Source organism: Vombatus ursinus, unplaced genomic scaffold, assembly GCF_900497805.2.
Source record: "Vombatus ursinus unplaced genomic scaffold, bare-nosed wombat genome assembly UNPS02004456.1, whole genome shotgun sequence".
In the NCBI taxonomy this organism is placed as follows: domain Eukaryota; kingdom Metazoa; phylum Chordata; class Mammalia; order Diprotodontia; family Vombatidae; genus Vombatus; species Vombatus ursinus.
In genome coordinates, this window is record NW_020944234.1 from 97,027 (window position 1) to 111,676 (window position 14,650).

General features: G+C 38.5%; 1 protein-coding gene and 1 pseudogene across 1 annotated transcript; one reads left to right on the forward strand and one right to left on the reverse strand.

Annotated features, from left to right (window-relative positions):
* The first annotated feature begins 4,939 nt into the window (after nt 1-4,939).
* On the forward strand, nt 4,940-5,896 carry LOC114023820 (olfactory receptor 56A3-like). Its single transcript, XM_027836623.1, has one exon. The coding sequence runs from the start codon at nt 4,940-4,942 to the stop codon at nt 5,894-5,896; it is 957 nt and encodes a 318-aa protein (XP_027692424.1).
* A 3,868-nt stretch (nt 5,897-9,764) lies between these two features.
* LOC114023858 lies at nt 9,765-10,771 on the reverse strand (annotated as a pseudogene).
* Nucleotides 10,772-14,650: the final 3,879 nt, after the last annotated feature.

Below are 14,650 nucleotides of genomic sequence, written 5' to 3' on the forward strand. Positions count from 1 at the left end.
CAACCACCACTATCATCAGTTTACAAATATTTAGTGGTTTAATTGTTCCTCAGACATGAAATAGAACAGTCACCCTCCAGGCACCTGACTTGAAAGGGTTCCTGAGGTAGCTAATGGCACAATAAACAAGAGTGTTGGACCTGGAGTCAGAATGACTTGAGTTCAAATGTAGTTTCAGACATTTACTAGCTCTGTGACCCTAGGTAAGTCACTTCATCCTTTATCTGCCTCAGTTTCCTCAACTGTAAAATGGGAATAGCAATAACATCTGCCTCCCTTGATTATTGTGAGGATCAAATGAGTTATTATTTGTAAAGCACTTAGCACAGTGTTTAGAACACAGTAGGCACTTCATAAATGGTTGTATCCTTCCTTTCCTCCTGTCAACACTGTATTGGTAAGGAAGAGGCTGAAATATTGAGAAATGGGGTATGGCCCCTAAAATCTATAATTCCAGGAAAGAGCCAAGATTTCCTGGGTGTTTGGCAGTAAAAGTGACCAAAAAAGCACAAAGAATCTCATTCCATCCATTTTCTCTGTAAGGGGCTTATCTACCCTACTATTTTTTTGTTCTCTGAAGCCATCTCTCCCCATGGGGTGTTAATGAGAGGTAAGTACTATTATATTGAGGAGGAAGAAAATGAACAATGACTTCATAGCAAATAAAATTTGACTCAGAGGCTATTCTCCCTACCTTCCTTTCTTAGCAGGGTCAGAGACTCAGGGATTGGCCTCTGCCCCACATTTCAGACCTTAGGGAACCACAGTACGAAGACATCATCCTAGGGGAGCTGTAATTCCAGTATAAACTCTAGGTCCTTTGGATGAGTAAGGCACAAAATTCAGTGAGGCAGGGAGAGAGTGATTGCTACTCTGTGGGAGCCCTGCCTGTGTTGTGCTGGGTGAGTCTGATTTTGTTTTAGTCTGAAACTCAGGGCTACTTGTGGAACTACTAAAACATATTTTTGGGACCTGTCCTCCCTTCTTTCTATGACCTTTTCTATCATTTCACTATTCTACCTCTGTCTCCAACCAAAGGCATCTGGAATCAAGTCAGAGAGGTATTCATATGATAAACTCATGCCTACCAAAGTGTTGGGAACTAAATGTATTAGTGCCACCAACCCCTAGAGGAATTTTAATGTTAAATGAAGATCCTATGAGTTGAAATGGATCATCTCTAAGGTCCCTTCCTATTCTGAGATGTTGTCATTTTGTGATCTGGAAAAAGTAACATTAATGCAAAGAACTGGGAAGCAGTATAGGATAGAGGGAAGATTGCTGAACTTGGAATCGTGATCTGAATTGTAATTCATATATTTATTATCTATCCAACCTTGGACAAATCACTTAACCTCTCTATGTCTCAATTTTCTCAGCACTGAAATGAAAAGATCAGATTAAATGGTCTCTAAGATACTTTCTGCTTTTAAAACAAAGATATTGGTGAGGAAGATGTTTTATATCTGAAGCACACTCACTTCCTTTTTCCACTTTTAGTAGCCTCATCTTCCTATGAGGTTCAATGTAGGTGCTCCTTCCTCCCTACTCTGACAACTGAGTTCAAAGCCTTCTTTCTCTCAATATCTTCTTTCTGAAATATCAACAGAGGACTTTGGATCTCTTTCCCCATAGCTTCCTACTTTGGATTATCTTATGTTAATATTGTATTCTTCAACCTCCCAATCATGCTCCTGTAAAATGTAAGTTCCTTGAGGACAGTGACTGTTTCTTTTTATCTTTGTATCACTAAAACCTAGTATGGAACCTTATAAATAACAAATAAATAAATGTGTGTTAAATAAATAGACTGGAAATTACCTGAATTTTAAGATGGTGACTGGCTAGAATAAAGTCAGCCCTGCAGATGAAAAGGACTTCAGCTTTGATTTATTCATATCTTTCAACTTGGGGATTATTAGGCTGATCATATTGGGTCTCAGGGATCAGTGGCGCAAGACTAGAATGGGTGGGAGTGGGCATTCAGGGGAAAGAACATAGAGTAGGTTCAGAGTTGGGATGGATAGATGATGCCAACCCCCTTTGTTATTTCAGTATGGTCCCTATCCCCAGGTTGGTAGCTATAGCTTAGAGACTAGAGGAGAGTCCTAGCTAGGGTGATTTAAGACTATCTCCTGAGAAATTTTCTTGGCTGGAAAAATAAATTCAACTGATCCATTCTCCATCTCCCTGAGATTCTTGAATTTCGTTTAAATTATCTGATATTTCCTATATAGATTGTTTCCTTTTTCTTTTCTCTTTTGCTTGGAGTTTTCTAGGATGCAGAATTCTTTTTTCTCCCCTGATTGAGCTCAATCCTTTTTTCTTGAAGAGGCCATTCTTTACCTCATTTCTTATTAAGTCTTAATCACTGAGTGGGCACTGCCCCAATCAAACTGAGACCTTAAAGACCTTAGATTGAAAAGGTCAAGGTCCCTCATTGCATCCTGGGCCATCTCCACTTGTCCTGATCTATATCTGACCACTGGACCCAGATGGCTCCAGAAGAGAAAGTAAGGCAGGTGACTTTGCACAGCTCTCCATCACTCAAATCCAATTCACTTGCATGTCATGGTATCACCTCCCCGATGTCATGGTCCTTTTTGAGAATGAAGGACAAACAGCAGCAGCATTTTACTTAATATGTGATTCCTACTCTATTCGTGGCACTTTGCTCATTCTGCTATCTCCTCACTTCTAAGACTTTCCCTCCACTAAGCTTCTATTTTGACAAAACCTCTGGCCATCCTAGTACCTTGTGGCCCTCTGCCTGCTCATTCCTCTCCCCAAAATAAATGGGCCTTGGGCTGACAATTCACCCACCTTTTGAGGTAGAAGACCAGGAGTGATTTGTTAAGGAAGGTGGTTTCAGATAACACCTCTACAGTCTCAACTTTCTATATCCATAGTGTTTAGCACAGTGCTTGACACATAGTATGTATTTATCAAGTGCTTATTGACTTGACTTGATGCATCCTTGGGCTTTACTTAAAGTTAGTTTGTCAAACTAGGTGCAGTGAAAAGTCTACTGGAATTGGAATCAGAGAACTAGGATGTGAACTTCTTGTTGTTCAGTCATTTTTCAGTTCTGTCTAACTCTTCATGACCCTATTTGGGGTTTTCTTGGCAGAGATGCTCAAGTGATTTGCCATTTCCTTCTCCAGATCATTTTACAGATGAGGAAACTGAGGCAAACAGGTTTAAGTGCCTTGTCCAGGGTCATACAGCTAATAAGTGTCTGAAGTCAGATTTGAACTCAGGTCCCCCTGACTCTAGGGCTGGTCAGATTCTTATATTTCAAACTAGTGGTACCAGGCTGGAAGAAAGCTGGCAGGATCTAAAGTATGGTACACTTGGTTCATTTGCCAGGTTGTAAATTGTGGGCTGTTGAGATCACTTTATTAGGAGCTTAATAAAGTAGAATGGAAGAGTCAGAAACTTTTTGGAGAGTTTTCTGTCTTGTGGTCCAGATTTACTTATCATTTCTATGCAAATGATTCCCCATCCAAATTTCTCTCCTGAGTCCTTGTCCTGCTTCACCAACTTCTTATTATAAATTCTGACTTGGATTTCCCCTCAGCATCTCAAAATCAACATGTGCCAAACAAAACTCATTCTCTTTCCCGCAAAATCCATACTTCTTTCGAAATTCCCTATTTCTGTCTAGGGTATCACTATCCTTCCAGTCACTCAGATTTGCAACCTCAGTGTGATCCTCAGCTCTCCATATTGCGTCACTCTACCTATCCAGTAAATTAACAAGTCTAGTGGATTCTAGCATTGTAACATCTCACCCATTCTCTACACTCCAAATGCCTTTCATTTAGCCACTAATTATGTCTCATCTGTATTATTGCCTCTCTGGACTCCCTGGCTCACACCTTCCTTCTCTCAAATCCCTTCTCCACAGAGCTACCAAAATACTTTCCCTAAAGCATTGGTCTGACTATATTTCTTGCCACTCAATAAATTGCAGTGGTTCTTTATTGCCTATAGGATTAAATATGAACTACTCTATGTGGCATTTAACATACCCTTCACATCCTGGTTCCAACACACTAGTCCAGCCTCATTATATATTACTCCTCTTTGCACTCTCTATGGTCCAGCTAAATAGGACTTTTTACTATTCCTCATACAGAGCACCACCCCTAGCCTCTGCTTCTTTGCACAAGCTATGCCTCGTGCCTGGTATGCCCCTCTGCTTGATATAATCCTTAGTTTCCCTCAAAGTTAAGCTTAAATACTAGCTCTTTCACCTCTCCTATGGGTGCCTTCTCTCCCCTCCACCATTATTTACTATTATATATGTATATATGTGTGTGAATGTGTTTATGTCTATTATTTGTGTATATATATCTAATGTAGTATATTTTTATGTTTTGTTTTGTTTTGTTTTTTTGGCTAGGCAATGGGGTTAAGTGACTTGCCCAGGGTCAGACAGCTAGTGTTATGTGTCTGAGGACAGATTTGAACTCAGGTCCTCCTGAATCCAGGGCCATGCTCTATCTACTGTGCCACCCAGGGGCCCCATATATCTTCATGTTCGTAAATACACAAATGCATGTGCACACACACAAAAATAAATGTGTGTGTGTATATATATGTGTGTGTGTATGTGTGTATAATAGGTTGAGATCTATACTTCAGAATATTACTCAATGACATGATAGATTCATTTAAGAATTTATGTTTTGCATATACCCATGTATGTGCATACTTTCTTCCCCAACAGAATGTAACTTCTTGAGGGCAAAGACTTTCATTTCTCTCTTTATATTCTCAGCACTCAGAACTGTGCCTGGTAAGTAACAGTACTTAATAAAGGCTCACTGGTTGATTCCTTGCTTGTCCTCTAGGCTTTTACACAGTTTATTCATTAACTCTTTCCTTTCCCCACAAGACCTCAGAGAACACAACTACCAGAGGACTATGCACCATGCTACTTTCCAACAGCTCTTCTTCCACTGAGGTCTCTGAGTTCTTCCTGAACTGTTTTGTTAGATCTCCAATCTGGCAGCGCTGGCTCTCCCTGCCCCTGAGCCTACTTTTCCTCCTGGCCATGGGGGCCAATGCCACCCTCCTAATCACCATTTGGCTGGAGGCCTCTCTGCATGAGCCCATGTACTACCTGCTCAGCCTCCTCTCCCTGCTGGACATCATGCTCTGCCTCACTGTCATCCCCAAGGTCCTGCTCATCTTCTGGTTTGACCTCAGACCCATAAGCTTCTCAGCCTGCTTTCTCCAGATGTATGTCATGAACTGCTTCCTGGCCATGGAGTCTTGTACCTTCCTGATAATGGCATATGATAGATATGTCGCTATTTGCCACCCGTTGCGTTACCCATCCATAATTACTGATCAATTTGTTGCCAAGGCTGCCATTTTCATAGTGGCCCGGAATGCTCTTGCCACTGTGCCTATCCCTATTCTCTCTGCTCGGCTACACTACTGTCAGTACAATGTCATTGAGAATTGTATTTGTGCCAATTTGTCAGTGTCCAAACTTTCTTGTGATAATGTTACTCTCAATCGCCTCTACCAATTCATTGCTGGCTGGACTATGCTTGGTTCTGATCTCATCCTTATTTTCCTTTCGTATATGTTCATCCTACATGCTATTCTTCAGTTAAAGGTTAAAAGTGCTGCAGTCAAGGCCCTGAGTACCTGTGGCTCCCACTTCATCCTCATCCTCTTCTTCAGCACCATCCTGCTGGTCTTTATTCTCACCCATGTAGCCAAGAAGAGAGTTTCTCCTGATGTACCCATCTTGCTCAATGTTCTACACCATGTCATCCCAGCTGCTCTCAACCCCATTGTCTATGGGGTCCGGACCCAGGAGATCAAGCAAGGAATTCTGAAGTTAATAAGAAAGGGTGTGTCAAAAGGGAATTAAGGAAGGTCCATTGTATTTAGGGGACAAAAAATGGTACAGGTGCAAGAAAAAGCCTAATTAAAGGACTTCAGCTCCAATCCTAGCTCTACCCAAAGTTAAAGCAGTGAGTTTCCTAAGAAGCAAAGGTTAGTCTTTCATCAAATTCTTACTGTTTTTCATTAAACAGTTCTCACCTTTCCTTGAGTCCCCCATAACTCTTTCCCTTAAATACATCTTACCAAACAGGCACCAAAGCAAATCCAAGCATCTTCAAGGAAATCTTTCAAGGGAGAGAATTTAGTTCTACCTCAGACTACTTCTAGTAAATAGAATTTCCCTAGCCATAGTTAGGATTATGAAGAATTTATTTATTTGAAAATTTACCTATTACATCAGGGATATGAAGAATTTGTAGTTTTGAAAATTTCATCAGGTTTTTAATTGAAAATCACAAAGAGAGGAGGCAATTATTCACATTAAACTGTTAAGTCCAAATGGCAAAGATAAAAGTAGATACAACAGAGCTCTAGCAAAAGAAATGAGCAAAGTCAGGAGATACCAAATAGAAAGAAGGCTGTAATAATATTCATGGTCTCTGTTATTGGTGCATAATTATTTTTAAAGTAAATTAAATATTTTAACTAAAGGAGGTAAATGTTACCTCATAATTACTATTAAGACCTTAGTGGAGTATGATACATTACTGAAATATGGCAATGTGAGGATATAACTTGTGCAAAAAGAACAAGTCAGATAAAAGGGGTGATGGAGGTGGAGGAAGAGTGTTAGTAGCACTGCATATGTCCCTATTAGGAAAAAAAAATCCATGCATAAGAAGGGGAAGCATTATGGAGATACCAAGGAGAGGATTAAGTCAAAGAGAAACAAGTGTTATTGTGGTGAGTGTTTATTGTTGATCACAGAACTAGAATGACGAAATAGAGATTTAAAGAATTAGATCACAAAACCAATACTAAGACAGGATACAGTCATTTTAAGAGGTTTTAAATATCCAGAAAGATGTCAAGGTATTTTATACTATAAGCAGAAAAGTTAAGAAATGATTAATTTATCTTGCTAATAATCTGATATTTTAAGGAGGTTATCATTGTTCTTTAGAGAGATTACATGCCCACTGAGAGATGAAATTTCAAATATTCTATGAACGACTAGGATCAAAAAATCATGGAATTTGAGACTTGGAAGGAACCTCAGTGACAGTCTAGTCCAGCTAATACATAAAAATGTGCCTACCATAACACTTTACCATTTTTTTTTACATCAATGCTAAATTTGCTTTTTTGCAACTACCACTCTTTGTCCCTGGTTCAGTCCTCTGCAATTATAGAGCAAGTCAACTCCCTCTTCCATATGACAGCCCTTCAAATATATATTTAAACATAGCTGTCATGTGCCCTTACCCCTTGGGTCTTCTTTTCTCTGGGTTAAACATTCCCAGTTCCTTCAATTGATACTCATCTATCATGAGTATCAAGGTCCTCCACCTTCCTGGATGACCTCCTCTGGACACTTTGCAGTTTAATGACATCCTTCTTAAACTGTGGTACTCAGAACTTTTTCCCTTGGTGCCAGATTCTACTGGGAAATTTGGATGGGATAGAAGCCTGTCTAATTAAATTCTGATAACACAAATGAAAATAATTCCAATGAGGAAGGAAAGGAAAAACTGCCTAAAAAGACTGTGACTGTATAGAGAACTGATTGACCAAATCCAATTTTTAAAGTGTATCAATAAAAATTGGAAGCAAACTGTGGATGAAAACAAGAATGACACAGTTAGATGAAAATAATGTGAGGAATGCTGAAGATTAGAACAAAGTAAAAATAACAAAGAATGTTAAAGTTGACCAATGGTTGATTTAAAAAAAATATTGGAGAAATAGTTTGTGAACAGCGAAAAAGAGAACAAGTAATCACTCCAAGCTAACATGGATTCATTAAAATATTCTTATGGGATTGTAATTATGATAATAGGAGTAATTCTATTTTTTTGTTTCAGCATTACTAAATTTGTTCATTAATTCATTTGTTTATTTACTTATGTATTTATTCATTTATCTATTTATTTATTCATTTGCTTATTTATTGATAAATTGATTGATTTAGTAATTTAGTCAATATTATAATTCCATAAAAATAATATGCTTGTATTTCAAGCTGTGAAAAATGTTAGGAAGACACTTAAAATCTCTCAAAAAAAAATCTTATTAACAAAACAGAAAGATATAGGCTAAATTGCAATGCAATTCAGTCATTGTGGACCTGGGCAGTGGCCATGATGTAATAGAATGTAATAGGAAGCAGCAAGGTACAATAAAAAGTGTTGGATTTGGAATCAGAGGAGATGACACAATCCTGGTTTGGCTGATTACAACTCCCTTTAATTTCTTCATATATCAAATGAGAAGAGTGGAGTCCATGACTTCAAATGGTCCCTTCCAACCCTAAATCTATTATTTTATGATTTAAGGGCTGCCATGTTGAAGAGAGATTAAACTTTTTCTGCTTGACCCCAGAGGGAAAAATGTCCCACTGAGAACAATTGGCAGTAGTTCTGGATTTCAGTATAATATAATTAAAACTTTCTAATGATGAGACCTATCTCAAAATAAGACAGACTACCTGAGAAGGTAGTTCTCATTTGTAGTGTTCTTTGAGCGTTAAGTGGATCACTGTTTGTCAAAGACCCTATAGAGGGGATGCCTGAACAGGTACTGGTAGGACTAAATTCGCAAATTGCTTCTCATTCTGACACCATATTAAGAGCAAGTGGTAGTGGGAAGAGAATGAGCCACATTGACTCCATCTTGTGACTCAATTGTGAAGCTAGTTCAGTTCCATTTCTATTCAATTATGGGTCTAGTCCAATTTCTGTCTTGTGAAAAACTTTATTCAATTGTAGGAATTAAGAGAAAACTTTATTGTATTGTTCTAACCTAGCCCTGCATGACTGGAAAACTAGACCACCTCTGCCTGTTGCTTAAAGACCTAGGTTAGGCTGACAGGAAACCTGAACAGATCTGAAGACTGATGCAAGGAGTTTTCTCACAATTATACAGCTCAAGCAACTCATATGTCTTATCTTTCACTGGTCAATCAGTTACTGTTCCCATATTCCTTTGATTGAGTATATCTCTTGAGGGGAGGAGGACATTTCTTTTTTCTGAGTTCAAGAAATTGCATCTGCTCATTCTCCTCATTCCAACTTGGAAAGTTCCTAATCTTTCCTCCAATTAAAAATCATTATTTAATTTTGTATCGTGGTGAATTGTTTTCTTTTAATTAATTGACTTTATTTGATTATTTTTAATGCATAAAAATCTGTCTCTCCCTGTATTCAGTCCAGTGCCAAAGCTGAGAGGGCTTGGTCCCAATTTGTTAGGTAATTGATATGCATTGCTTAGTAAGTTGGTATGCTCAGAAATTCGAACCTTTGTTTCCTCAGTCATTTCAATTCTTTTGACTACTTAAACTTACCCATTCATAAACCAACCCATTTATACATACACGCCATCAAAGAGACACCCAGATCCATACACAAGCATGTTATCAGTACCTACTAAGAGAGTTTTAAAGCTATTCTTTTAAAAAATTCATTAGTAAGAAATATTCTGAAATGATAAAATACAATCTACCAATACAGGTAGGCACCTTCTATGTAACTTAGATTGTTAGACAGCTGCCTGGTACATTGAAAAGTGGTCCAAAGCTACAGAGTTAGGATGTGAAGTTTGAACCTAAGTCTTCCCATTTCTGAGGTCAGCTCTCTATTCAGCATGCCACAGCACCTCTTTGAGTTTTCAAGTGGGCTCATTTACTGTGGTAGAATGAAAAAGAGTACCACTGAGACATCCTTGTTTCTATCGTGTCATTCTTTTTTATAGAAAATCTTCAAAACTCTCTCCCGTATCTGCTTGGTCCTGACCCCATAGATGACAGGGTTGAGGGCAGGTGGCACAACTACATAGAGATTGGCCAGGAGGATATGGATGTAATGGGGGATGTTGTGGCCAAAACGATGAGTGAGGAAGGAGAATAGAGCTGGCATGAAGAAGGCTAAGATGACACAGATGTGGGAGCTGCAGGTATTGAGTGCTTTGAGTCGAACATCCTGGGAGGGTAGATGGAAGACAGCCTGGAGTATCCTGGCATAGGAAATGATGATCAGAATCACATCCAGAAATAATATGGAAATATTTCCTAGACCAAAATACATATTGACTCTGATGCTGGCACAGGCCAGTCTAGCCACACCCATATGCTCACAGTAGGTGTGGGGGATGACTCTGTGCCCACAATAAGAGAGTCGAAGCAGGAGAAATACAATAGGAGCTATCATAAATAAGCTCCTTAGGAAAACTACCAGAGCAATGAAACCAATGGTTTTGTGAGTAAGGATCATGCTGTAGCGGAGAGGGTTGCAAATGGCAACATAGCGGTCAAAAGCCATGGCCAGCAGGACAATGCTCTCCATGACTGTGAAAAAATGGATAAAGAACACTTGGGTGACACAGGCTCCAAATTCAATAGCCTTCAAGTTAAACCAGAAGATTCCCAGCATCTTGGGGATGGTAGCTGTGGACAAACTCAAGTCAATTCCTGACAACATGGCCAGGAAGTAGAACATGGGCTGGTGGAGGCTTCGTTCAGTCTGAATTGCATACAGGATGGTGATATTTCCCATGAGTGCAACCAAGTATAAAGTACAGAAGGGGAAGCCAAGCCAGATGTGTGCACTTTCCAGCCCTGGGATTCCCAGAAGCAGGAAGAAGGAAGGATGGAATTCTGTGTCATTCAAGAGGGCATCTTTATGGGGGCTACCAAAGACCATGATCATTTCTGAAATATCTTCCACCCAGAGTGGTAATTTACCATCTCCTTCTGGAGACCTGAGGAAATAAAAGAAAAATGTTAAAATCTTCTGTGTACTTTTACTATTCAAGAGAATCTGACAAGGGAAGTATCTCTATTGGCTGTCTTTCCCTATCCTCTCCTTCCCCTGTATCTTTCAGAAATAATCCTTCAAGGATGTGGTATCATTTGATACCTATAGGTCATTAGCTGCTATTTCCTCTCCTTCCCTATGAGTGTAATCTTCCAGATCATAAAAAGGGTTAAAGTCAATGGGGGCAATTGAGGAAGTAGGAGAGATGGGTCAGAATCACCTACCTTAAGACACTGAGTTCTTTTCTACTGTGCTAGTCTATACCCAGTCTAAATAAATAAAGGTATGATCTTGGGCATTTAACTGCTTTATCAGTAAGTCAAAATATTTGCAGGCATGCTGGATGTGACTTGAGCCCTGTTCTAGGCACTGGGAAGAATGCAAAAGAAACAGAAAATCTGTCCTATGCTGTTGTGGATAATAGCGTAGAAAGGGAAATGCTCTCTCTGTCTCTCTCTCTCTCACTAACACACACACACATAGAGAAATATACACACAATAATACAATGTAAAGAATGGTGGACCATCAGCCAAGAGTCTGACTCTTTGTGACCCCATTTGGTGGCTTTCTTCACTAATAACTGGACTAAACCACTAACTAAACCACTAACATGATTTGTCATTTCCTTCTCTAGCTCATTTACAGGTGATGAAACTTGGGCAAACAGGGTTAAGACACTTGCCCAGTGTCACACAGCTAGTATGTGTATGAAGCCAGATTTGAACTTAGGAATATGTCTTCTTGACTTCTAATCAGAAAGATCTGAGTTCAAATTGTGCCTCATATATTTACTAGCTGTGTGACCCTGGACAAGTCTTCAGCTTAATTTTCCTCATAGAGGGAGTTGGATTCCATTGCTTTTAAGGACCCTTCTAGCTCTAAACCTATGATATCATATCCATCCTTTCTAATTTCATTAGCATCACAATGGTAGAGGACTTGATCTACACTCATGTAGGCTATTGTAATGGCAAACCTATAGGTCTTCTTGCCTCCACTATCTTCCCTTTCAATGGTTCATTTTTTCTCATAACTGCAAGAACCTATCTTATACATAGCTATAGTCATAACACACCAGAATTCAAAAAATCCAGTGGATTATTACTAAAAAAAAATTTAAAAAAGTCCAAGTGCTTCCACCTATCATTCAAGCTCCCTCATCTTCTAGCAATTCTGTACTTTTCCAGCCTAATCTCGTATGACTAATAAACCAACCAAACTGCATCTCTTTCTCTCCCTTGAAACATGATGAAATCTCTTAGGTCCATGCCTTTACCCAAGAGTTCCATTGGCCTTGAATTCCCTCTCCCTAGCCCTTTTGAGGCCTGTTGAATTCCTAATCATCCTTTGAAAATTCACTAAAATTCCAACTTCCTCAAAAATACAAAAACAAAAACCTTCCTTGCACTAGCATCCTATTCGCATTTGATAGTTTTCCCTCTCTTACTTTATATAGCTCTCTTTTTTTGGTAATTCTCTAATGCATTTACGATACAATATCTGTGTGTGATGGGATTGCTTGTGCATCATTTGCACCTGCTAGACCATAAACTCCTTGAGGTGAGGGACCAAGTCATTTGTATCTTCTCTAACATGTATCAGAATATTGTGTGTATATATGGTTCTTAAAATTGTTGCCGTTGGTTCCCAGAATGGAATACAATACTCAGTAGCCCTAAGATCATGGAAAAGTTCCCTCCTTATAAAACCTATACTTCTGTTAATGTGATGCAATATCAAAATTTATTAGCTTTTTGGCTCATTATATCATACTAATAATGATGTCGGGCTCATCGTATACTAAAATCCAAGTTCTTTTTAATATATACTGTTGTCACACATAATCTATCCTGGACTTCCACAGTAGATTTTGAACTTTAGTGCATAATTTTAAGTAGATTTTTTTCAATCCAACTGGTACTTGGTGTATGTACTAGGTGCTATATAAATGTTTATTCCTTTCCCCTCTTTGATCTAAAAGAACAATTCCTTTCTTCTATTTGAGAATATTTGAAATCACTCATTCTGTAGGCTAAACTTGTTAAATGTACTTAAATCCAGTCCTTGAAAAACACCATCTCCTGATTTCTCATCAGATTGGTCACCCTCTTCCAGAAGAATTCCAAGTTGTCAATATTTTTCCTAAAATCTGGCCACCATCAGGATTGACATGTATGTCCAACTCCTGCATGAGGCCTTTCCTGGTCCACCTCCTCATCCCCAACATTACTTTGTATCTGATTTCCACGTATTTTACATTTTCTTATCTACGTACACAAGATTTCCCCCCAATAAAATAATGTGTGATCCTCATGGGCAGGAACTGGTTGTTGCTGTTGTTGCTGTTATTTGTTTTCTTGTTTGTTTTTGTATCCCCAGCACTCAGCACCTGGTGCCAGATGAAGAGAATTAGATCCTTAATAAATGCTTGTTGAATGAATGAAGGTATGGATTCATTATCCATTGCCTCCTCTTGCTGAGGAGAGCTTTTGTAATACAGTCAGCTCATTATTGCTTCTGTTTTTCTTTCCTATCACCCTGAAAAAAAGGATATCCATCACCCCTCCCTACTCTGGTACATAAATTTCCAAATGGAAAATGTTTTATTCAAAAGGAACAAATTAGATTTAAGAGGTGGTAGAGTAGGTAATATCTAATTACAAAAGACCATGGAGCTAAAACATATACATATATTAAATACGCATAATATACGTGCATATGAGTATACATATACATGTAGATCCACGATGTATATGAATACATAGATAGATAAAGATTAGATAGATAGAAAGAATGAACTTCACAAACAAGTGTAAGAGTTACCTGAGGGACAGTAATTCTTTTGGTTTGCTTAGAACATCAAAAGAGGGAGCATGGTTAAGGAACCTTATCTTATCAGAACCTAACAAAGTGTTAACAATAAGGATCTAACTTAACTCAGCTTACTAAGTGGAAGGGAGTTTGTATTTTGGGAGGGGAAGAATGAAGTGTGAATAGATAAAGATAGAGGTAGAGATAGAGATAGATGATGTAAATATAAGTGCCCTATCTATATACATATATTTGTCCACATATACCATACATATAAGTATGTATGTGTGTGTGTGCGTGCAAATCCATATATGCCTTTATTCATTGAGCTATGCAAGCCTCACCCCCACAAGGCAGTGATCCAGGGAGGACCATTCCCACATATACATATCACACACACACATACACACTCACACACACACACATAGCGTATAAAATTGTATATGCAAATTCATATTTATCATATTATATTTATACATATTATATTTATCCATACGTATCTATGGCAAAATAGTCCATTAGAATAGGGTATTGGTACTTAGAGTTATTGCAGTCTGGGTTCTAATCCCACCACAGATATTTACTTGCCACATGACTCTAAGTAAATCACTTAACCTTTCTGGGCCTCCTCAGTTATCTCATCTATAAAATGAGGAATTGGACCCAATTGCTTCTAAAGTCCCTTCAAGTTCTAAATATTTTAGCATTTATGTCTTTGAGGCTTTAACTACTTACATAACTTCAAGAATTACCTATATGCCTTAGGCTGCCAAATACAGATCTGTGCCCTGGCTCTCTCTACTGAGATATTGTATCCATATATCCACATATATCCACATATATCCAAAGTAAGGCTAATCCTCTTCCTCCCAAACAATGGCTCTCTCTACTGAGATATTGTATCCATATATCCTCATATATCCACATATATCCAAAGCAAGGCTAATCCTCTTCCTCCCAAACAATGTCCTGATTTTGTTATTTCTTTTATCTCTTC